The sequence below is a fragment of the Corvus kubaryi genome, unplaced genomic scaffold, assembly GCF_017639235.1.
Source record: "Corvus kubaryi isolate FWS band 111438036 unplaced genomic scaffold, C.kubaryi_AGA036_p1.0 37266, whole genome shotgun sequence".
NCBI classification, from domain to species: domain Eukaryota; kingdom Metazoa; phylum Chordata; class Aves; order Passeriformes; family Corvidae; genus Corvus; species Corvus kubaryi.
The window spans coordinates 6912911-6938088 of NW_024581081.1; the positions used below are offsets into that span (position 1 = coordinate 6912911).

The 25178-nt window shown below is 47.0% G+C and overlaps 1 protein-coding gene and 1 long non-coding RNA gene across 4 annotated transcripts; one reads left to right on the forward strand and one right to left on the reverse strand.

The window, feature by feature from the left end:
* Nucleotides 1-906: 906 nt before the first annotated feature.
* Nucleotides 907-19236, forward strand: LOC121663214. 3 transcript variants are annotated; one of them, XR_006015566.1, is made up of 3 exons: nt 907-4788; nt 5018-5097; nt 18041-19236. It is a non-coding gene; the product is annotated as an uncharacterized LOC121663214 (long non-coding RNA). The 3 variants fall into 3 exon arrangements; XR_006015564.1 differs by lacking the exon at nt 18041-19236 and adding an exon at nt 5689-5836; XR_006015565.1 differs by lacking the exon at nt 18041-19236 and adding an exon at nt 5689-5836 and having other exon boundaries at nt 907-4563.
* EXOC8 (exocyst complex component 8) lies at nt 19232-25087 on the reverse strand. Its single transcript, XM_042025240.1, has 2 exons — nt 23520-25087; nt 19232-22868 (listed from the first exon to the last, which is right to left on the reverse strand). Exons 1-2 carry the CDS (start codon nt 25041-25043, stop codon nt 22260-22262), a joined length of 2133 nt encoding a protein of 710 aa, XP_041881174.1. The 5' UTR covers nt 25044-25087; the 3' UTR covers nt 19232-22259.
* Between the last annotated feature and the right edge of the window lie 91 nt (nt 25088-25178).

Consider the following 25178-nt stretch of genomic DNA (forward strand, 5'->3'; position numbering starts at 1 on the left):
GGCAGCTTATATAAAGGACTGCTCTGACTCTAGAGGAGTGCCTTTGAGGCTGTTCTATGAGAACTGTGAGGGGAAAGAGCTAGAAAAGTACAAGATATTGCTACTTATATATTTGATTTGTAGTTTTAAAAAAATATATATTTGCCAGAGCTTTTTTTTTAGTAACATTTTCATGCCCTGTGTATGGATTTCAGGGAAGTTTTCACTACCTGGGGAACAATATCAGTAAGTAGCACATATTATTAACACAAAAAACTCTAATGACCCCTCCAGCTAAGTTCTCATTGAATTTAGGACAGAGTACCAAAAACTCACAGACAAAACCAGTTGTTGAGATAAACCTGGAAAAAAACCTCACAAAACCAAAACAAAGCACAATTGCTTCAAGGCTTCCAAATTCCTAGTTAATTCAGAAAACAAATTAACCCTAGCCTCCTATCTGCAGTCCCTCTGCAGGAGAACCACGGTGGGAGGTGAGCCCTTTATCGCACTTTCAAAATCCTTTTCAGCTGATCTGGGGTCACAGATGCTGAAAAGCACTGCATGTCCTGATTTTGTGTGACAGTCACCAATTTGCCAGCTTCTTGTGTAAGCCCCTCACTGCCTTAGGGCTGCCCCACACCCCTCTGGGTGCACCAGAGGTGGGAGCTCTTCACAGGGCTCTCTCTGCCAGCTCAGAGCAGGGATCAAGCAGTGGACCCAGCAGGTTACCTGGGCACTGCTGGGGACACACGGGATAAGACCTAGGTGGTGGCAGATAAATATCTTGGTAAGAGAAATAACAAAGATATCAGTTTTGCCAAACATCTGAATGAGGGAACCGCCCCTGCCCTGTAGTATATTGCATTTCACTGCCCTTCTGCTCACTGGGATTTATAACTATTCTTCTATTTCTGCCACAGGAGCCCCGTTTACAGAGACAACCTTGAGAGAGTCAGGAAATCCAAGGACTAAGCTGGAAGAGAAGAAAACATGTTTGGATAATGTGCTGCACACCAGTGGGACTGGTGAGAGTGACAGAGGAGAGAGCTCAGGAGAGAAACGACAGCTCAGTTTGGACACATCTCTGCGGAGCCAGAGCAGAGCTGCCTGCACTCGAAACAGGCATGGTATCTGCAGCACAGGTGCTCTTTGCCAGACTGCTTGTCAGCCCACGGGTGAATCCCCTTACTAGTTTTCCTTGTCTGGCACAACCCCACTAGTTCTCCAGGTGGACTCCCAAAACAGCTGTCAAAATCCTAGTCTGCCATGCTTCTGTTCTTTAGGGGTTCTTTCCAGCAGCTGAGAAAACTTTCCTTTTTCCTATGCATTCCCTTCCCTGTTAGAGCAGACCAGTGAGTAACTTTTCTGCTACAGCCTTCCTGACAGTTGCAGCACTCCTGGGAAGAAACCTCTGCTGGTTCCTGCTCCAGCCCTGCTCTCATACCTGATGTGACCACTCTCTTCAATCCATGCTGAAACTGAGGTGACCTGCATTTATGGGCATCTCCACAGGCAGACAGATCTCCATGGCCTTCATGCTCAAGTGGACTGCAGTCCAACATCTCCTATGTACACTCCTACCCCAATCTTCAGTGATGTAATCTGTGTTCCTGAAGCTGTCTATCTCAGAGGTATTTTCTGTACAGCAGACATTTTCTTTTTTAGACAGGCTAGAAAGCCTTTATCAGTTTTCTTCTCAGGGTTATGCGAGGCATCTGTTTTGTTTTCACACTAGTTGAATATCCAAGGTCCCCTTGAATGGGGATGAGCCCCAGCAGTCCGTGAGCACCAAAGTTCATCAGCCCACTCTGTGCAGCCCACCTCCACGCCATACCCAAACCCCTCATTTTGCCAGAGTTTCAGGCCTCAGGGCTGCTTCAAAGGGGAGTCAAGATCCAGAGCAGCCTGTCAGACCTGGGGTTTCTTTCCCGAAACATCCCCCCTTATGGCACAACAGATATAAGGGATGTGATCTCCCAGCCCTGCAGAGAAAGAGCTGGGAGGTGTCAGGGGGACTCCAGCTCCACAATAGGAGACGCAGAGCTTGTCTCTGGACCAGGGAGTCTTCAGTGGCCAGGCCTAGAAATGCTGACACTTTTGCATTGATAAAGTGAGTGCAGGGATATCTCTTTGCATTTCAGGTGCAGGGCTGTGTGTAAGAATAAGAACCCTGTGTGCAAATGAGTTGTGACAGAGGATGATGTGATCAGACCTGGCTGGAGAACTGGGAAGAGGCAGCTACAACCCAGGCTGATGATGTAGAGCAGTGAGTGCAGAGGGAGGGAGTCAGCAGTGAGGCAGGAGGGAGGTTTTTGACATCTTAAACCCAAATACAAACACTGTGAGAGGAAAGGGAATGTAAGAGAGTGATCAGTCCATGTGTCCCCTAGGCATAGAGAACCAGGACACTAAACAGTCTTATAATGCTGAGTGATATGGTACTTGTAAACTATGCTCAGATTGGGCTGAAATGGTCACCAGCCAGAGTGAACAGAGCTCAGTACATCAGTACTCCCAGAGGAGATCTACCACCTCCCCTCCACTGTGGGGTGTCCCCAGGGGCACCTCTCACTGGGCCATACACATCCTTGTATGAGGGGTCAAACCAGCTTCCTAATGGGACCCTTCACTTTTGTTGACAGTGCTGGGATATGAGGAGAGCAGAGAGATCTGTCTGCTCCTCAGGGATGCTCCCGTGCCTGCTTCTGCACCCTCCCACCCCTGGAAGCTTGGCCCAGCTGATACATCTGTGCTGATCTGCCTCTGCAGACAGTTTCTCCCATGCATTTTTAGTTGGTTACTCTGAAAGTCTGAAAAACAACAATGGGTCCTAGTGTTATCTCTTTTGGAGCCAGCTGCTTCCTCTTGGTATCAAACTTGGAAGAACCCCATAGCCACTGCTGAAAGGCCTTTTCCCTTTCCACATTTAAAGATCTTTTCCAAAAGTGGTTGCTAGAATCTCCTTGGTGGGGATTAAAAGGCTTGGAACAAGCCAATGCAACTGTTAGTTTTATTGAGAGTGAGCAGGCTGTTCTTTCCTGATAGCTGCCTGACTTTGAGGGCAGGGATTGCAGGAAAGCATCCACAGCTGACTCCAGGGCAGCTTAGCAGAGGAGGAAAGTCATGGCTTTTTCTGTGCTGCATGGTAACACAAAGGCAGGAAACCAAAGAACAGGATTCACTTGGTGCAGAGCAAACCCTGCCATCCAAGTCAGCACTGTCCTGGCTCGAGTGGTTGTACATGGAGACTCCCAGGTACCTCCCTGATCTCCATCTTAGCTGAGCCAGCTATATCCATCCCACATTCCTGGTGCTGGCAGCCACAGCTAGGGAGGAGCAGGCACTTGTCAGCACACCATGCTTCACCCCACCAGAAATCTGCTTTGGGACAGAACTGTGAGCAGGTTTGGGATACTGGAAAGCAGTTCTGCAGGCATTCTATTTCTCTTTTCAGGGACAGAATGAAAACCTTCGATTCCCAAGGTTTCGGGACAGCACTTTTCAACCATAATAGGTATACAAAATCAGACATAGAAGCCAGCCACAGTATAAGGTTTTCTTTCCCTTTCAAGCACCCCATCTCTTCCTGGGACTCCCTCACTAGCATGTAAAGCTGGGCCCAAGAAATTGCAATTCTAGTCCATTAGAGCTGGATTTTGAAACAAAGAGTTGCCAAAACAGTCCTACCAGCATGGCTCTACAAGGCAAACCCTTCCAGAATGGTTTACTTTAACACAATAGTGTTTTCACCAGTCTGGTTTGAAACAGTTTTCTGAACAGAATGAAATTTCAAGGGCTTCTTTGCTGAATAACCTTGACAGACTGGTGTCCTTTCTTAGCTAGGGCAGACAGAATTCATGTGCCAAAAATGAAAACTCTACAGGAAAACTTCTGTTGAGTGAAAACTGAGCCTCAGTTTGTCACTGTTTGAGAAGGTACTTTGTAGATATCTTGAAGTCCCCAAAAGACTTCAAGATGTAAATGAGGACAGAACATTACTGGTAGATAACGTGATCCTGTCTTCAAACCTGCTTCTCCTGCTGCTTTACAGATCTCCATGTCTTTGACAGAGAGCGTTAGAGCAAGAAGGATGAAAATGCTGAACCTCTCCCAGCTCTGGTAGTTGAGGAAGAGGGGGTTTTGTGGAGAAGTGATGTAGGTGCTTTGAGCACCAGCCTCTGTTAGCTGTAAGTACAAACCACTGAAAAGCACCAGAGCTTTCCCACTGAAGTAAAGGCATTGGGAACAGGAGATTAATGGGTTGCCGGCTGTGTCGGCATGATAAGCCAAGCAAGAACCCAGACGCTTTCAGTCAAAAATGGATTGAGACCTCAGCAGGGACACATGGCAAATCAGCCAGAAGCCACACATGGAAAACTGAGCAAGGCAGCACGGGCAAACATTCCTTATCTTTGCTTTACGTCAATAGAAATAGCATTGTAAAAGAGGCAGCAAAGTATTTGCTGGAGGGGAGGAGGGAAAAGTCCACACGCTTTCTTGGCTGTACATGTAGGTTTTAAAATGCTACTGTTTTCCTCAGAAACTTGTCATTGAAAACAAGCATCCAGCAAAAACCACCCAGTAAGTTCTTCCAGAAGGCTTATTTGCTTGTTTTGGTGGATTTAGCCCAGCTATGCTAGCAGGAATCTGCCTGCCACTGCTGTTGTGCTCCAAAGGTGGTTGGGAAAGCACAACCTCTTAAAACAGTCTAAAGCACAGCTGTGATAATTACGCCATCTACTATGATTTGCCACAAAATAGGACTCAGGGGAGAGGCAGACCTCAGAAATCTGGGCTTTCTACAAGGTAATGTTGTCTGCACCATGTCCCTGTTTCCCACAGCTCCTGCTTTTACAGCAGCCCAGCCCAATTACCTTCATCGGCTTTTTCTTTGCTTTCTGGTTTTATTGTTTTAAGGCTAATTAACAGAAGAGCGGATGAGTCCCCACATTTCTTGTGTGGGTTTTTTTTTTTCTTTTTTTTGGTGGTGGTGGTGGTACTTCTCATTTTTCTGAGTTTTCCTTTTGCTTTTAAGCAATTGTATGCAAGAAAATCATCTTTCCTACCAGAGGCAATACCGAGGAAGAAGACTCAGCAAGGAGAATAGCAATTAAGGTAAGGCCATGAGCAGGTTTTGCCTCCTCCTCCTCCCTCGGTTTTGCAGCCCCACCCTGAGTGGGTAATGGGCCCTGACTGCAAGTCTGCTGTCAGTGCCCTGGAGCAGGGAAAGGCACAAATATTCCCTCCATGCAGGTGTGCAGGTGTCAGTGGGAGGTGAGCTGGGAGAAAAAACCAGTCTGGGATAAAGACAGCTGAAGCCTCACAGCCTGGATCTGTATGGCTTCTGGATCGATCCCTGCCCTGTGGCGCCTCGGGCTGGCCGCTGGCCGGAGCAAAGCTCATCACCGGGTTATGTGCAGGGCTGGGCTCACTGCAGCTGGGTGTCTTAGGGCAGGGCCACCCACTGAACTCTGGTGGGAAGCTGCAAATCCCCACACCAGGTGAACAGGGCTCTGCAGGGACTTTAGCCATGTGCCTGGGAGCTGGCCCTGGAAACCTGAAGGCGCTCTGTCAAAATGTCCAGTTGTTCAGACATCAAAGTAATGACATCACTCATAAAAATAATCTCAAAATAGGATTGTTGATAAAATAGTGCATTTTCATATAATGCCATAATTAATGAACCCAGATTCTCTGTATTTTCAGCCCCTGAGACCATAGTGATGGACATGATTCAAGAACAGAGACAGATGACCCAGTAGCTGCGTGACTGATCATCTCCCTCTTAACACATGCATGGGGAAAATGAATGGAAAAATTGGAATGGGGAAAATGGAAAATCCATGGTGCTGAACTGCTTTCTGTTTTTCTCAGGAGAGGGACTTCAGGCAATGTGTCTGTAAAGCACTGAGCTGCTTCCACTCTTCCTGACCCCACCAATTTCCTCTGCACAAACTATCCATGTGGATTTGACGTGTGGCCTCTGAGAGGCCCTGAGGCCTCATATGTCTCAGTAAGTCAAAATGTATGGGGTAGAGAAGCCATGTCCCTGCCTAAGTTTCTGCAAGTCCCTCAGTGTCAAGTTAAGTGCAAGCCTGATCCTGTTCCCTGAACCAGGCTTGCCTGGTGCGTGCTTTAAGCTGCCCAACCTCACCAGGCTGGGTTTCATCTCAGCTGTAGGGCTCTAAGGAGGTGGCCCCTGTCTTGCCCCATGGTGGTCCTGGGCAGCTCAACGTCCCCACCAGACCAGGGGCACATCTCCATGGCTGGCTCATCCTCACCAGCCCAAGGGGCTTCAAGCCCTGGAGCTGGGGCAGGAGGTTAAGAAAAAAGAGGGCTGTGGGACTTGAAGGCTTCTTTGGAGCCATGTACCCCTGTTAGTGTTTCTGTGAGTCTGCTTCTCCCCTTGGACCCAGGGGCTTAACAGTACTTCCCTGCTCCACAGGGATGCTGCGGTGAGTCAATCCTTTAAGAGCTATGCACTGCTGAGACACCAAGTCTGCAGCCACATAAAATAATAAGACAGGCTAGGGAATGTTTTCCACCCCCAAGACCCATTGGCATGCCCAGCCATCCCCAGGGAGACAAGCTCCTGTCCCCCAGAGCGGGAGAGCTGTGCCCAAACCACCTGCTGAGAACCACCCTGGTTCCTGAAACATGCCTGGGCATTGGCTGCAGGAGTATTTGCTTGGTCTGGGACAAACTCATGCAAGGACAATGCCAACAATTTAACTGAATGGGCAACTGCCTGGGCCTGTGCCCTGCCTCCACTTTATTAATTTATTAGTACCTTGCTGCTAGCCTACACTTGTACAGACAGAGAGCTTGCCATGAGCAACGGCAATAAAGGGCCTGTGAGAGGAAAGTTCAAAGCATTTTATTTGTTTTATGAGAAAAAGATGCATTCTCCTCTGCAGTTCAGTCTCTCTGGTCACTGCAGAGCTGGGTTTGGTCGATGCAGGTAGTGTGATTTTTTGTGCAGTGCCTGGCAGAGGGAGCCTTGGTGGCCACGCATCATTGCCACCCCAGCAGATGCTGCTGCTGCTATTATGAACAGTACTGCATCCAGGTTTAAGACAGGGATATAATGCTCTGAGTGGCCAGCTTACCAAAGAGAACAAAGAAATTATTATAGGGAAAAATAAGGGGGAAAAAAAGCTAAAAGGAAACAAAGAGCCATTGACAAGAGAAACAAATTAGCTAGGTCTCAAGTGTCCTTCCCCATCTGATAAAACAAAAATGTCCAGAGCAACAATTAACAAAAAAAATATGAGGGGTAGAATATCTCTGTTTAGCTCCAGGTACTGACTACCACACAGGCTCTCTTTTTTTGTTGTTCCCATGCTTTGGGTTGTCTTGGGTCTTGGTTAATGTAGAGCTGGTTGCATGTGGGTATGTGTGTGTGTGGTGCAGTCCCCACGGGTTTGAAAGCTGCCTTTTCCAAAGGAAGGGAGGCCCTCCTGAAGGGCAGCGAAGGAGCAAAATGGGCTCAGAGGATACAGGAATGTGCTTTGGCTGCTCCTAAGGAAATACAGCTAGGGCTAGGAATTAGCACCGGAAAACCACTCAAAACTAGAGGCAAATCCAGCAGGTGTTTAGGGTTGGGAAGACAGCGCTGAATAGAATCAATACAACAGAAAAGGACAGCTGTGGAGAGTGCTGCTCCTGGGCTGCTCTGGGGTATGCTGGTTGTTGCTGGCTCGCTGGCCACCTTTGAGGTGAGGGAAGCATGGGCTGTCCCTGCAAAAGGGCCTCATGAGCAATGGGGAGCTGAACACTCTTCACTTTTGCTGCAATATTTTGCTGCAATGGAAATAATCCATTCTCCACAGCATGTGGATGTAAATAAGGAAGCAAGTAATGAGCTCAAACTGCAGCATGGAAAGCTCAATACAGATGGCAGAACACACTTTCCAGAGGTGTGGACAATTGCTAATTGCAGTTGCCTCCAGGGACTGAGGCATCTCCAGCAAGGTGAGACACCCAGGGCTGTCAGGAATGTTTAGGGACTGCTGATTTTGTTTCTAGGTAGCTGGGATGCAGTGGTGTTTCCTGACAATCACTCTTCCAACCATACTTTTGTAAAACAATCCAGAAACTATCAAGTGCTGTGGTTCCATGGTGGTTTTCACTGACAACAGAAAGGAAACCAGACAAAGCCTAGGGTACATTTCAGTGCTGCAGCTCCCTCACTGTAATAATTGTTTGTGTGTGTGGAAGTGGATGCACCTGTTCCATTCACTTTTTCTCCATTCACTTCACTGACCAGCTCCTCTTGTCCTGTGGATCACCAGTGTGTCCCTGAAGGGCAGCCTGAAAACCACAGGACCACATATCCTCATGGGAGCCCTTTTGGGTCCCTTCCTTGTGTGTGCCCAGCTGACCAGTGCCAGGCACTGCCCAGGGAACCACTTGTCTCTGTGGGTGAAGCACACATTGGGTGTTGAGCAAACACCCAACTGGGTGTTGGGTTCTGAGCAAAGCCCTGCCTGTCTCGTGCTGCTGCCACTGCCTGTGAGAAGACATAGTCAAGACCTGTCAGATGTACAGCTAGGTGCTGTTAAGTGCTGTCTGTCCTGGATTTTAGATTGCTCTCCATCAGAGAAAGATCGCAGAAACAAGAAATGACACTTGTTTCTTACAGTTTTTTGTTTGAAAGTAGAAGTTGTTCTTAGCTTTATTATATAATTTACCTATATCACACCATTTCTGTATGGTCTAACTGGAAAAATCTCCATTTGGTTTGCAGTGATTCCTCTTTCCTTCCTTTCTGGGTTGACAGGCTCAGCTGTTACCCTCGAAATTGTTGTAAATTCCTTCAGCTTTGCACAGCAGCTAGTGGCACCATGGGTTATTCAGTCAACACTTCCCCAACAATCTTATTGCTATAGCATGAAGCAGAAGGGGAAAGCCCTATCTTTGTTAGTAAATAATTAAATTTTCTTTGTCAGTAAACTGAGGAAGCATGAATTGAAGGTGAAGAAATAAAAAGGTTTTTTTTTCCCAATGCAGTGAGAACTGGGTTCTGCAAACCCCCATGCAGCTTGCCTCCCTGTTAACTGAAGCGTGAAAGTTCTCGCACTCAAGGCCTCTCTCCCCTGACTGGAGCTCTTCTGCATGGCTTGTCCTTCACAAGCTAAGTGACAATAATAAATTGTCCTACTTAAGCAAGGGACCTATTTCACCTCCTCACAGCACTCATTAAAAAATGGCAATGCTAAATACACTAAAAGATCAAAGGCCTGGTATGCAAAACAGTCCTGTGCAGCAAACTGGTGGGCTTCTTAGGGTTTTGTCGCTATGGTGTTATTGCCTTGACAAGTTAAAGTATCCCTTGTCAGCCTCTGTGGGAGCCTAGACAGAGAAGGAACCATCAAAAAATAACTGAATGCTGTCTTTGACTACAGTCACTGAGTGCTTAATTTTTTTTTAAGCTTTAATCATCCTTGACTTAAGGTTTGGCTATTAACCCACCAACTGATCATTAACTCTACTGACTGAATGACTAATTTCCAGAGGATCGGTCCAAAGCAGGATTGGTTTTTAGGTTTTTTCTTTCTGAAGGACTTTAATATCTCCTACCAGCAGACAGAAAACCTATTGAATCCCCTGTAAGACTCTGGGGCTGAGCAGGGAGGTACTTGCAGGTTATCTGCATAGAAACACACTGCTCAGAGCTGATAAACTCACTGACACTCTATCCTGCTTTCCAATTTAACTCAAGTCTTGCTAAGCAGCAGGAGTAACCTGACTGAATTGTTGAGGGTCACAGCTTGAGGTCCTTAATCAACATTCCCAGCTTAATCAACGGGAGTTTAGCAAGCCTAAAACGCAAATCAGGATATTTCTGGTATTTACCCTGGTGCTTGTCCTTTTCCTTCCAGGACAGCTAGTTAAGGATAAATGTAATGTTGATGCAGAAATGATCAAATGTCAATTGGACCTTTTTTTTTTTTTTTACCCCTTCTATCTTTAAAATGCCTACAGTTGAAATTTTCTAATGGCAATTTTGCTGGTTAGAGAATGACCTGCTAATAAATGAAAGGAACAATTTTTTTTTTCATTAATAAACTATTCTGACTCACAGTCCTTATCCTAAGCCACAAGACCATCCTGCCTTCCTGACTTGAGATCCATAAGACCTAGGAAGCTGACTCTGACTCAGCAGAGAAGGGCTGGGATTGGACTGTGTTTGCTATGTATATCTTTCTTCCAAACACAACAAAGACAGAAATAAATTAGGAAAAAGCCTCTTGTATACCGGCCCTGATTTCTCCCTGGGAATCACTGGGGTTTTGATTGCTCCCTTTGGTATGAGAATGAATTAAGCTCGGATTTATAAATAGCAGCCTAAGCACCCCTGTGCTGACAGGCACAAATGTCAGGAAATATGTAGTTAGTTCCACCGGCGCTGCATCTTTGAACTTTAATTTTAAGTACCTCTGTCATACCAGGGGAAGCAGAACAACACATCTGGAACTAAGAGGTTCCTGCTAGACTTTTCACACTAACTATTTCCAGCTTTCTTCCAGATAGGAGTTTTCAGCAAAATGTTTTCTAATTGAAAAATTCTGATTCCTTAAAACTGTTGTTTTTCTTATGACAGCTACAAAAGAAAACGTGACCAATACATCTCTCAAAAAAAAGTAATAAGGAAAAAATTATGAATATCAAAGCATTACTTTTTCCATTGTTGACATTTAGAATAATGTTTTCTTTATTCAAATGTCTTCTACAATTTAAATAATTTTACTTTTAAAAATAATAAAAAACCTTGAAAGCACTGAAATTTAACATTACCATTGACTCAAACTGCATTTTTATTGTTTGCCTGCAAATATTTTCCATGGCTTCATTTTCTATCCCATTTTGTGACTTGACTTTTTCCATTTCAAGCACCTTCTCTCAGCTGAAAATAGTAACCAGATATTTTGTGCCTCAATAAAAAATGGGATGAAATTCCAGCTAAGACAGCCCACATGTGACTTTGGAATATGTTCACAGAGGAGCAGCACACCTGTGCTATGGCTTCGGATATAATAGCAAGGCTTTGCTGTAAGTCAGCCAGGTGAGGAGTGCTCCACCAGACTGAACATGCTACCACCCTCCTCTAAGGAGCTGCTACCATGAGGTTCAGCAGGACAACAAAGTGGACAGGACTAGACAAAAACTGGGGGAGAATAATTTTTCTGTGTACATTTATTGAATTTTTCCATTGCAGAAGTACAGTCATGTTGATTCACAGTTGGCAGGACGAATGTCCCAGTGTAACAAAAGCACCAGGTTTTTGAGTATTCATTTCCAGGGCTAAAATCCCGCAGAAAAATCTGTTCCTGTGCATAGGGAGGGTTTATTGCTGATGTAGGCAAAGCTCACAGTGAAGTACCAGCTGTAATATTGGAGCCAAGAAGTTGCAGAGGCAGCTGCTGTCTGCCTTTCCCATGTTGCACTCCTGCCTCCAGCCCTGCGGAACGGTGGGACCGGGAGCGCATCAGTAGCGCTGGCTGTGCCCAGCACACATGTAAAGCTGCCTCCTCAGGCTCAGGCTGTGGCAAGATCACATTAGAAAGATTTTTCCAGCTCCCAGGAATGAAGTAGCACCTCTGTGAATACAGCTCATAGCAGGGCCTCAGGCAAAAAGCCCCAGTATAACCACAGCCTCAGTTGTCACTGCCCCTGAGGGCAGAAGCCGCAATAAAGCCTAGACCCAGGAGCAGCCGCTCTGTGCCAGCTGCGCTTGCTGTGTGCCCTGGGCTGGGAGCTGAGCTGATGGGGCCGAGCTGCCGGCTCTGGGGCTGCCGGCACATGGAGCTGCAGAGCTGTGCAGCTCTGGGGCTGCTGTACAGCTTGGGTGTTGTGCTGGATGATGGCTGTGGGCACGGGTGGTAGTGGTAGGCACTGCAGGACTCCTGGGCTGTAGGGCTGCAGGGCTGCTGGGATGTGGGGATGCTGAAATTCAGGCATTTGGGAATTTGGGGCTTGGTACTAAGGCTGCGGGTCTGCACGGCTGCAGAAATGGACACTGGGATGCAGGTCTGCCGGTGTGCTTGGTTGTGGGACTGCTGGGACACCGAGCTGGGGAGGTATGAGGTTTCTGGGTGCTGGGCGCAGGGAAATGTTGGGCTGGAGGTCTGTGGGACCCAAGGGCGCAGGGGTGCTGAGTGGAGGGGCTGCAGGACTGCGGAGCGGCGATTCTGGGCTGTGAAAGGCGCGGGGTGGGGGCGTTGAGGGGCTGCTGGGCTGGGCTGGGCGCGGGCGGCAGCGGCGATCCCGGGATGCGGCGGCGGCGGGCTCCCTCTGCTGGCCCTGGAGCGGCCACTTCCCTGCGCGCCTGAGCCCTACTTTAGCCGCAGCAGCAGCCTGAATTCACAGAGATATCCGCAGTATCTTGGTGGGTCTTTTTTCCCTTTGTGCCTAGAACTGGCAACAGGAACCTGCATGCCCCATGTGCGGTGTGCTGTGGAGCCATCAGGTTACTGATTTATTCCATTATCCACAGCTTAGATACCACAGCTTTGCACTCTGAGGCCAGTTTTCCACTGGTTGGCGTCACTCACAGGAACCAAACCTTGGCATTATCCTTGTTTTCAGCTTGCTGTGGCAGTGTGCGTCGCAGAGCTGTGAGCAGGAATGGCACCTGATGCCCTCAGCATCCCTCTTGTCCAAACTGCACAGCAACCTCACTAAGCACCACAACAAAATTCTGCTTATAGGCACTTAATGAATCTAACTCTCCTTCTCCCGGGGACAGCTGGGACACATACACAAGCACTGCATGGTGGGGGTATTTTTATTTCCCTATTGGATACTTTTGCTTCCTGCCCTAAAAAACCTCCACTATCAGGCATGTCCTGGTGTAAGTACAAATAGGCTGTGCTGCACTCGTTTCTTCATCTCCTCTTGGATGAACTAAATAATTGCTCACCTGGTTAACTACTCATCAAATATAGGCAGTGCCAGCCCCTCGGACACGGCACGCAGTACAGCGAGTTTCCCAGAGCTGTCCCACACCACTTGTGCAGTGCTAGCAGCACTCCTGCACCTCAGGGAGTGAGACCTGGCACAGTGATTCTCAGCACTCACATGCTCCATGGACCACTTCTGGAGCTTTGTTCGAGCACACAAAACCTGATGCTTGAACTGCTCATGAACAGCAGGAGGAAAACACACTGATGTTTACCCAATTTTTAATTTGCAGACCCCCATATTTTCCAACAGAGGTGCAGACCATCTGTCACAAATTTCAGGCAACTGGTAACAGGGTTGATTTTCTTAGCTCCCTTTCCCCTACAGATAACCCTCAGGGCCTGCAGACAACGGGCTGCAAACTGTTGGCATTGATAGATGAGCTTCCTCCCCTTCCATACAGCTTGGAAAATTGCTTGCCTGTCTCTTATTTAAACAAATGAAATGTTCCAACTCCAGACAATGCTAAAGCTAAAAATGGAAAGAGGGACAGTTTAGGACTTGAGTGTCCTGCCTCCTGATTCATTCTATCCCTACCCACTCTGTTCTAGCACCCCCTTCTTAGATTTTAATTTAGTAAGAAAGTGCACAAACACAGAATGTTAACCAGGATATATCTGGGCGAGGTGAGGGACAGAAAAATCATTTGAAAGATATTGGTGTTTCAAGCTGTAACCTCAATGTAGGGTTTGAGCTGGCAAGGTGGGGATTTACAATCTTTTCTACACCAGCAACACCAAAAAAATCATCTTCTGCCTTTCCTACTCCTGACAGCCAAGCCTCAGCCAACCGATATTCTCCGCATCAGCACCCAGGGGTGGGAGTCTGTCACAGAAAGAACCAAACATGTATAGCTGCAGCACCAGCATGAATAGAGATACACAGAGCAGGAACACATTTTGTGCTGCAGACCCCTGGAGGCAAGCTTGGCTTGCAGCTCACATACATGCGTGCCAAGTTACCTGTGTGTGCTGCACTACAGGCGTGTTCAAACCCTTGCACTGGAAAATACTGGAGCTATTTTAAGGATGGGGAAGCATCTGGCTAAAAAACAAGCCTTGTGTGTTTGGGCCTGGCTCATTTAAAAGCCTTGTTTCTTCTGGAATATTGGAAGTAATGGAAGTGCCTGCAGTAAAATACCTGATAAGCCTCTCCTCCTCCATAGAGAGGGTAAATGCATGTCATTTTCCAATTAGCTCTTGCTCTGAGCAATTACGTTGAACAAATAATTGAATAAGTGACAGGAATGTGAATTCTGGAGACAGTTAATTTCATTCATCTGCCAGTTTATAGCCTGACTTGCATGAACACATAAACCAGGCTAACGTGCTATTTATAACTTTGAAAATGCAATTATGATAGTCAAACATGAAGAGTTGTGTGTGCAGAGAGGAAGGCTTCTGCTAGTAAATTATAATAATAGCATAATGAGGGAATTTGTTCCTTATAGCTAGCATGTAGGACAGGAAGGATGTGAGGCTTGTGTTTGAGAGAGTGAACAAGGTTGGTGTCAGCATTAGCAGGTGGAGCAATGGCCCTGGCCTGAACATAGGGCAGAGGGGCAACTAAGCCTTACTGTCCTGTTTTGTGAGATATTGTGTGTGTCCTGCCCCAGGGACTGCCAGTGAGGGCTAAACATGTCCCCCAGCTCCCTACACACTTCTCTCCAAGTGAAGCTGAGCATCATTTTTGAGGGAGAACCAGGACTGTGATCCTTTGCATGAAGGTGAGTGCAAGAGAGACAAACTAGGTGTTTCCTACTTGGGGTTGGTCTTGGGTGAGCATCACGGTGCTCTGGAAAAAGCTCCAGTTGAGTGTGCTTGACTTCAAGTTGGTTGGAACAACTCTTGAAGTCAAAACCAGGTCCTTATTTCCAACAAAAGCATCAATCCTTCTTGCAAGTTTTCTTCTGGAAAAATAATAATAGTAGTAATAATAATTTTTTTTAAAGCTCCTCAGGAATGCAAAACATTTGATTTTCTTCTTAAAGCTATCTTTAGATTTTCTTAACTGATCATACCTTTTACCTGAGCCCCCTGTAGCAACCTGGCCTAACATCCAACAGGCACTAATTAGCAGAGATACACAGTAATAAAAGCAGTGTGCAGGCATGAGCCACTGCCTCACAGGGAGTATTACCTGGCTGAGTGCTACACTGGCTGCAAGGAGGAAATCTGTGCAATTAATTGCTTCCTGATTAAAGGCATTTTCAGTCTGGCCCTTAAATCTTCAAGGCCTAAAAACACATGCTGAGTTAAATATGGAATTTGCTCACAGTACTCAAAAACATTGCCCCAGACACCAGGATTCAGTGCAGTAATTTTGGTTGGAAATAAACACTTTCCTGTCTAAGCATATTTTACCCCAAGCCAAGCACTTAGAAAGTGCCCCAGTCCAAACGAAAGGGTCATAGAAAGATTCATGTGGTTTAAAACAGTTTCTAAACCAGCTCAGTTGAGTTCACCATTTTCCTGTGAGGACATGCTCTTACAAGAATTAATTTCACAGGGCATGAGGCAGCAGAGGCAGAAACCCCACAGGACGTCTGAAAGGCTATTTAAATGGTAATAAAGTTCAGTGGATGACAAAAAATAGTGGCTGATTAGAGGCACACCAGGAGAGAGGCTATCTGGTGTGAAGCTGCCGGGCAGCGGCGGCACTGGGGCCTTCTGCTCCCTGCACACAGCTCTTGTCACCAAGCAAACAAGACGGGGCTTAATCCCGCCGGGAGGGAGGAGGCCTATTTCAGGCCAGTGGACAGCAGGAGGAAAATGCTCACCACGGGAGGTTCTGGAGCTGGGTAACATGAGGGAGGATGGTGTGTGTCAGGAGGCTGGGACAATACCAGCCAACACTGGTGTCAGGCTCAGGTGGAGCCACATCTCAGAACAGCAGGTGATCCAGCCTCCATGTGCACCCTTCCTGAAGCGTCATAGTTTTCCCGAGGGCATTTCCTCCACCCTAACATGGTGTCACATATTACAGCCAGTCAGAGGAAGTGACTTTATTTTAGTGTGTCCAATGCTGTTATTGCTGCCTCCTGGAAAGTTGCAGCACTGATGATTTATGGAGCCCACTGCTCCCACCGAAGAAGGGGCAGGCTTTGTTTGGGATCACCATTTGTCACACTAGAGCTGAGGTGTCCCAGAAACACACATTTTGTTTGCCCATGTGCTGCTGTTGCTCTAGTGCTACCCTCCTATCCCTTCTTTGCCAGTTGTTTTTGCAAATTTCAAAAGAAATTTACTGATCCTCCACTCGTGAAAAGCACTTTAGGATCTAATTGCCTCTGACTGTAGGAGTGGGCTTCCCCGATTCAGGGGGGCATTTTCAGCGTGTGTTTAAGCACCTTGCTGGGTGGAAGTCAGAGGGACAAAGATTACAGGTCTTTCTTTGCAAGCCGCCCAGTCCCCCTCCTCCCCGCCAACTTTGTCAATGGCAAGCGCAGGCAGGGAGTTATATCACCTGAATTGTGCTAAGACAGATGTACAGACTGTAACTCAACATTCAGTTTGACATCCTTCCTCCACAAAGCCAGTCTGGCACCTCTGCTGGAGAAGTTATATTGTGGAGTGGGAAAACAATCCTGCCAATTGTTAGTGAAGGAGGGGGGAAAGCAGAGCAGAAGCTGCTTATCAGAGATCTGCATTTTGAGAGAAAATTCACTGAATCCTGAGGAAGGAAGGATTCTCTGCAGAGCTTCAAGTACTCTCCTGACAACCCCTTCCTGCAGGAGCTGGGCTGCTTCCTATTGTGAATACTGGGTTTGAAAAATTAACATAACAGGAATCCCCAGACTGCAGCAGTGCTGTAAAGCTATAATTAAAACAAAACAAAACAAAGCAAAACACATTAGTCTCACTGGCACAGACTGTCGTCTGTGAGTTGTGATTTTTAGCAACAGTAGGAACAACTCAAAGCCCAGAGAACTCAAAGTCCAGAAGTCTGGAAGAGTCTGAGGCAAAGTTTTCCCTCATCCCAGTCAGTCTGGGGAATGTCTGAAATGCAGATCTTAGTTTTGTGCAAGTTTGCAGGTGTTTAGATTCATATGCTTTGCACCATGATGGATTTGGCTAACTCTCACCTTCATGAGAATTTTGATTTTGTTTGGATCTGTTTCTGGGAGGACAGAGGAAGAACTCTGTGTTCTTGGTGCAATTAGATGAAGAGCTGTATGTTTGTAATTTATTTTTTTTTCATTAACTTGAAAACATCATCAATCCAAACATCTCCAAGGTGTTCCTAAGCGGCAGTGAAGTTAACACTACCTGCTCTTCTCCCTGGCCCACCTTCCTAGTGCACTGCATTCACTAATCACATGCCAAGATATTATTAGCACATCTGAGCAAGATTCCCAGCAGCTGGAGGTCCACATTACATTTTGGGCAATCTAAGACGGTGCCTCAGAGCCCAGCTCCTGCCTTGACACGAAGAGATCCATCTCTCAGCTTTCGTACCTGCTTTTAGCTCCTGCATGGTGAGAACAGATGGAGCGCAATCGTGTCTGCTCGCGGGTGGTGCCCGCGTTCCCTGCGCCGAGCGGATGCTCGCCAAGGCACAGTTCCCGTGGGACCCCCGCTGGTGGCCCTGCGCCATCGCAGCTCGCTTCAAGAAAGTTGGGGAGCAGCTTCTCTCCATCCTCCCAAAATACCCTCCGCTTGGGTGGAAAGTGGACGCTGTGCCCATCGAAAGGAATGTGGCTACTGCATGGGGAGGGAAAGAGAATAAATACCACAGGGCTACAAAAGGGTGATCTAAAATTGCCTTAAAACTGCCCTGATTAGCCACATAAACCCCTGGGAAGGGTACTACTGCTCAGTGGTCAGCACAGGCCAGGTCCCTTGCCAGTATTTTCTCTCTGTTGTGTCAAACTGAGCACATCTGTAGCAGAGAATCTAGTTCAGCTTGTAACCCTGAAATTGAGAACTGTATTACAGGGCATGTTGAGGCTGCTGGAGCTGTATAAGCAACATTTCCTAAATACATGAGAGGTAACAGCTCTGTGTCCAAGGTGGCTCAATCAAATTCTGATCTATTACTCCAGTCAACATCCCTTGAAATGATAAATGACATAAATCTATTTTCCACACAGGTTGCAGTGTTTCTCTCTCCACTATCCCTCAGACTTTGCAGGGATTGAAGGTGTATCACAGCTCCTGAACCTGTGAGAAAAAAGATGTCTATGGTCACAGAGCTGCTTGACAGATAAGCCCCATCCCAGATTTTATTTTCTTCAGAGAAAACACACTGAAGAGTTGACAAAACCACTAACATTTTTAAGTAAAAGGTAACCCAATTAAATGGTAACAGTTGTGCAGCAAAGGGAATATAAAGAGTGTGTAAGTTATAACGATAGGTGGTGGGGACCTTGTGTGTTACTGTGCTGGAGTGCAAAGCTGCACTGTAAGCACGAAGTTTCACAGGAATTTCAGTCCAATATGGAAGTGAAATGACCAGAGGTCCCACAGACTTGACTTTGAGAAGTCACTAATCTGAACATCCCACATGAGACAGACAACTGAGCTGGGACAAGCGACTTTTCACATCTCTGCAGGGGCTTGAAGTGTTGCAGTGTTTTTCAGGCAGAACAAAAGTCACATGCTTTCCACCTTAAGGAAAGGCAGAAAGGTGAGATACTCTGCAGGACACGTGCCAACGGGACAGAAACACCTCAGGAAAATGTGAAGAACTAAAAGCAAACAGTACAAGAATTAGAAAATGCAGAACACAAGCACTACCAAGCAATGAAAAAGAGTTGACCCTAACATCTGGATCATTCTCTGCAGCATCTCGGCCCCCCTCAGCATGCTACCCATAACCTGCCAAGCCCCGCTGCCGGGCAGCACAGCTCCCATGCCCGTGCCCGCGCCAGCCTACTGAGGTTTAAGTGCTCAAAGCTCCACCTAGTGAGGGGACAGGCTGTACTACACATTCAGCATCCAAGTTAAGCACGGATGGACTCCAGACACAAAAAAGTCTGGAAGCTAACAAACCCTTTAGCGTTACGCTGCCTGGGTGTTGATAATCCATCACACCCCCACCCAAGGTCCCAGAAGGCGAGAGTACAGCCTCTCCCCTGTGTCCAGAAACATTTTCTTCCAGCACGACCTCACTGAAATGACTTTGTAAGAATGTACCTGAAGTGACATCACTTGGCTTTCATCAGCTGGCTGCTGCTCACCTCTTTCACAAGGGACTGACTTGAAGCTCTCCAACTTCGCTGGAAGTCCAACTTCAAACCAACATCTCCTTTCTGACGATCAAAATAAATACACCACTAGTGTTGTATGTCCAAAAGTTTTAATACATGGTCTTCACTGTTCAGAAAAACTATTGCATTAAATTCTAATACATAAATTTATCTGAATTTTTAAAAAAAGTCATTTTGCACCATTTTGCCACAGCAGCTAAAGGAAACCATATTTTTTATATGCAGTTGTCTCAAAAAAAACAATATTAGTTCTTTCTCAAATCAGGAGAACTGTTATCATATTATTCAGTAGTTACTGCAAATCCCAGTGTGAACATCACTGTCCCCACAAGTGCACAGCTCAGGAAAAGGAAAGTGCCATTCCAAAACTGAAATTTATTAAACCATGACTCACCATACATTGATTTTTCTCTGTTAACTAAATTAACAAAAAAGGGTGTTTAGCTTAATTTAATTCCACACCATTTTCTTTAGGTTATTGTTTTTCTTTTATTATGACTTTAACAGATTCACAAGTTACAAAATATCAATGCCACTTACACCAGTTTATACAAATCCACACCTGTTTGAATTGTGACAGGCACATGAACATGATGTTTGATGACCCAAATGAAAAGCCAGATTCCCTCATTCATTAAAACCAACATCAACACAAGCCCACTGCTCCATGGATGCAGTAGAGACAAAATCAGTAGGCTCAGTGTGCCATAAATAGATTGATGAGGGCTCAGTGACAGAGGCATAACAGAGCATGTGGCAGAATTACATTCTACATTTCATCCTCTGATGCGGGTAAGCTGTGCTACACCAGCTCACAATAGAAGCATGAACAGGGCTCTCCTCCTTTTCAGCCTTATGTTAATGCTTGGGAATTTGGGAAACTACAATTCAGCTTCTTGCAAAAAATCCTCAAGCATCACAATAATCAGTCTAGAGTTCCAGATCTAACCCTCCTCTTGCAAAGACACACACACACAAAGATAAGGCTCATCTATATTTATTCTGCTTTCTTCTGCTGTTAAAAAAAAAAAAAGAAATATACCTGTGTTCACAGAAAAAAAAGCCATCTCTTCTCCCTCTCCTCCAAAATACCCATCACCACAGAGAGCTCTCATTTATAATACACTTGAAAGTATTTCTCAGATTAGGATGCTACCTTTGCCCAATTTAAACAGATGACAGAGATTATATTACTTTGCTATACTTCACTAGGTTCTGATATCAAAAACAGTTCAGTACCGAAATAACACCAACAGGCCTCTCTCTCTTGGACATAACATGTTACACAAGTTCTAACTCTCACTGTCCCTGTCCCTTAAAATAAAAAAAGGGCTACTTCACTGGTTTTCCATCAATTTAAGTTGGGAGCAACGAGCGAAGTTACCCTTTAAAAATATTTTGTATTACTTTTTTTTGTGAATTGCTAGCAAAAGGCCCAAACACCGAAAAGCAAGTGAGCAGAAACAATAGGATGCTTTGCAAAATCTGACAGTCTAAAAGGCATCCAAAGAGCAGGAGAACAAAACCCAGCCACTGAAGTGAAAACTGCATTGAACTAGCACTGTGAAAACAGGGAGAAATTAAGAAGTTTCAGTGTAACAGTTATGCAGAATGTTTCACTGGTGATACCTTTTGTTTGCTCAGGCAGTCACAAGGCATTCATTACCATGATACAAACTGCAAAAGCTTTATTTTGAAAGCGCCACAAGAATAGAATACCTAATTATTCCAGTTAAGGACACTTTTTGAGGGATTAATACAAGGCTCCTTAGCCGTAACATGATTTTCTCACAACTAAGAAAGTTTGCACCAAAGGGGAAGAAGTTTGCACAGCTTAGAAGTTGATGCTGACAGCTTTCCAAACCAGCCTTGACACAATACTTGGCTTATTTTATTTTCACAGACATATACTGCACAAGACAGCCAACACCGTTCAATCCAAACATAAGAGCATTTGTATAAACTTTCCCCATCAACATTAGAATTGCCAACCAAATCCTTGTGATTTCTGCAAAAAAGATAGTTCTTCTTGCTTATTGCTGTATTACAGGAAATTATGCTAGTTCTTGCGGGAGACAATGAATATTTCAAAGTTCACGTCTCTTACAAAAAGCCTCACAGTCTCTTCACCAGGTTCTGCTTCTGTACAGCAAAACTAGCATTCCATTTCTTCCAAATGAAACAGTCCCTTCCGACCCTCTCCCTGCCCTGCACGTCTCAAGAGCATTTATGCCTCTTCACCATGGTTCCTACCAGCAGACAACGGCCCATAACACATTTGTGACAGCACCTCAAGCAACAGCGCACACTTCGCACTGGACGTGACCCCAGTTAGATCCATAAGAAAACACGGAAGAGGAACAAAAAGAGAAAGGGAAGCAACTTGTTCTCACTTCTCTTGAAGGGAACAAATGGTTCAGACAGCTATAATTTAGGCTGACAGGCCAGCTTATTAAACAGAAGAAGTCCCTTCATGCAAACACAAGATCCTATACTAAAAAACCATTTTTTATTTCAATCTGCCTCTGAAACTAATGAAGATAATCTCAAGGTTAAAGAAAATGAAAAGTCTGCATTGCTAGCACACAAATCACATTGTGCAAATCCACATCATTTCTCTGCAGTGCTGAGTCACATCTGGATGGTGGATGTGCCTCACTGAATACCACACCCTGGGAATGCTTCAAGCACTTCCCCTCCTACCAGAACACTGCCTTAAAAAAGAATTGCTACAGTGACATGATGAGAATTGATCTTTTCCTGCCATATGCTGTATATATGTAAGACTTTCACAAACAATTGGCCAAAACTTGTATTACTGTTATTTCCCAAGTCACAAATACTATACAAGCCCTTTGTACAGGATATGCTGCCCAAGGACATGTGACCTCCACCTTCTCACTTCCCTACACCCCATCCACCAAGTAAAGCACTGCATGCTTGCAGGCATTGATTCAAAGTCTTCAGCTTCTGGAATGCAGCAGTTAAGAGTTCTGCATCTTTCAGGGACTCAAAAAAACCCCCGTTTAGTTCACCTATTCAGTGTACAACATTTTCAGTAAGCGCTGCCACCCTGCTCACAGGAACAGTTAGGTTCATTTCACACCACAGAGGTGGTACTTTCTGGATTCACACGCATCAATCTTGAGGCATTTCTCAGATCCTGTAGCTGCTTGGCTGGCTTTCCAACTCCTTCCTCAAATCTTTTTTCCACAACAGGAAGGACAGTTTCATACAGGAAAGAGGCGTTTTGCCTAATGAATGCCTTTTTCTCAGGGTCCTGTTCACACCGTAAACTGTAATCAACATGCTGGACAGCCACCAGGATGATTTCCACAAGACTCTCCAGAAGAACCATATGCAGCTCTGGAAAGTAAAGCTTTAACGCTTCCTCCAAGAAGGCCATCGTCTGCTTGGTGAAAGCTACTACAGTGTAACTGAGGTTGACCCAGCAGTCATCACCCGTGTATTGGTCAAAATTGCCCACCCCACAGCTCCTCATCTCCTCCCTGAGCTTCCCTAGCGCCTCTGGAGTCATCAGGTTCATCTTTCTCCACATCTCCTCAGAGTTGCGGTGCTTGGTGGCCTCGATGATGATATCCTTGTAGCTCTGTAAAGCACCTTTGATATCCTTCACCAGGAGGGCATGAATGATGAAGGTGAGATCCAGTCCAATCTCGCTCAGCTGCTTGCAGTGCTCTTTAGCTACCTGGGATAACAAAGAAAAGCAAAGGATGTTATTAGTGTGCAAGTACCCTTTACATCTTACATGTTTACCAAATTTATCACTGTCAGAAAACTGAGAAGTGTTACTCTTACTTCACTTACTTCTCATGATTTAAGAACTTCATTAATGAGAAATTAATAACTGAAAGATAAACCTTGGCTGTCAAAAATACCCTGGACAAATACAATATAACTCACACATAAGCTTTTTTTTCCCCCTCCCAATTAGCAGCTGAAAGAAAGCATAGCCTGAGGAAGTTAGTCTTGCAAAAAAATATGAAAATGTAGTTCAGGACAGCCTTGGAAAACAAAGAGAAAGTTTTGAAGTACTTATAATTCAGATGTAACTTATGTAAATTTTAGGATCTCCTACCAGTTAAAGGCAAATTAAGAATAAACCCATTTTGCTTTCTGACAAAGGCAGGGTTTTTCTTGACATGTATTATGATCTTTAGGCTTTCCTCTGTTAAATTGAATAAAACCAAACAAACCTCGAATGAATATTAACCTTCCAACGCAGGAAACCTCTCTGGAGACCCACACAAGAGTCAATAACTAAACTAGGATTAGAAAAGAGAATTTAAAGCTTTGAAGCCTTTGTTTCAGCTATTGTGTCCCACCAACCCCCTCTTACCTTGACACACTCTGCCGCAGTTGACAAACTCTCTTTGCTATCAAATACTTGCTTACTGAAGGCATCTACAAACATCCTCATGGACGAGCGGGCCCAGACAACAAAGGCCGAGTAGCACCCGTTGTTGCCGGCGAAGTCCGTCTCAAACTCCCTGGCCGTCTCCAGGAGGCTGGTGAAGAAGACATGGCAGAGCTTGTGGATGTAGAGCAGCGTGGCGCCCTCGATGCGCAGCTGCCGGATGGCCGTCTGCACCGCGGCTGCCCGGTTCTTCAGGAACAGCTCGCACGCCTTGGTGGACTGGCCCAGGCGAATGAGCTGAGACACGGCTCGGCGGGTGGCCCGCGGCCCTCCTCGCAGCGAGCGGTCCGGGGACAGCTCGAACACCAGAACATCTGTAAGCTGCCGGACCCGCTCGTCCACCTTGGCCCGCAGTTCCTTCACGGGCTGGCTCACAGGCTTGTCCGCCAGGTACTCGTTGAGTTTATCCAAGAGGTCCACCGCCCCCTCGAAGTCCCGCTGAGCAATGCAGACGTCCAGGTCCTCAGGCAGCTCCTGGATCCACTCAAGCGAGAGGTCAACAACCTCGTCCTCAGCGGAGGGCTCATCCTCCTCCTCCTCGTCCTCATCCTCGTCGAAGGGGTTGGTGGATTCGGGGGGCGTTGGGGCGGGCCGGGGCAGGGCCTCCTGCTCCAGGCGCCGCTTCTCGCTGAGGGCACGGTTGCGCTTGGTCTCCTCCAGCACCTCCAGCCACTCCTTCTTGATCTTGGCGTTCTCAGCCTGGAAGATGCGGCTCTCGGGGAACATGAGCAGCTTGAACATGTCCTTCATGGGCGGGTTGTCCTTGACGTTGACCACAGCCAGCCCGTCGAGGGGATACAGGGCATCGTAGCGGTAGGCCCCGCGGCGGTTGGGCAGGGCGGTGGCCACGAGCAGGCAGTCGTTCATGAGGAAGGCATGAACCCGCTGGATCTGCGCCATGTGGTCGGCATCGTACTCCACCAGGTCGCCGTTGTAGACCAGGTACTTGCCAGGGCTCTCGGGCAGGAGGTCGCGGCAGCCCTCCACCTTCTCCAGGAGGGTGGTGAGAGTACGCTGCCGCCCCTCCTCGTTGGCCGCCGCATCCTTGGCCGACAGAGGCAGGAAGGGGTCGGCGGCGGCGGCGCGGCGGGCGCCCAGCGCGGGGTCGTCGCGGTCGGCCTGGAGGAGCAGGGCCTGGGTGACGGCCTCCATGATGCCCTTCTGCTCGGTGAGGATGTGGCTGAGCTGGTACATCTCGCTCTCCAGGTAGCTGATCTCCCGCGCCGTCTCGATGAACTGCCGGTAGTTTTGGTAGACGTTGCGTTTCAGGCTCTGCGCGGTCTCCTCGCTTAGCGCCTGGATGCGCTGCCGGTGCTCCTGCAGGTCCCGGTCCCCGTCCGACTGCTGCGACAGCTGTTTCACGTACTCCCCCGCCGCGAAGCCGCCCGATTCCAGCTGCCGCCGCAGCCGGCTTCCGCCGCCGCCTTCGCCCAGCGACAGCGCCATGGCCGCGCCGCCGCCGCCCGGTATCCGCCCCGCCGCCGCCGAGAACGCCGCGCCTGCGCCCCGCGGCTCGGTCGGCGGGAGCGGCTGCCCGCAGTGACGCGCGGGACCCGGCGGGCGGGGCGGGAGCGGAGGGAA

Coding starts and splice junctions, on each gene's coding strand:
- EXOC8 (XM_042025240.1), bottom strand. CDS start 25,043: ATGGCGCTGTCGCTGGGCGAAGGCGGCGGCGGAAGCCGGCTGCGGCGG. Junction 22,869..23,519: donor CTGCGGCAGAGTGTGTCAAG/GTAAGAGGGGGT, acceptor TTGTTATCCCAG/GTAGCTAAAGAGCACTGCAA.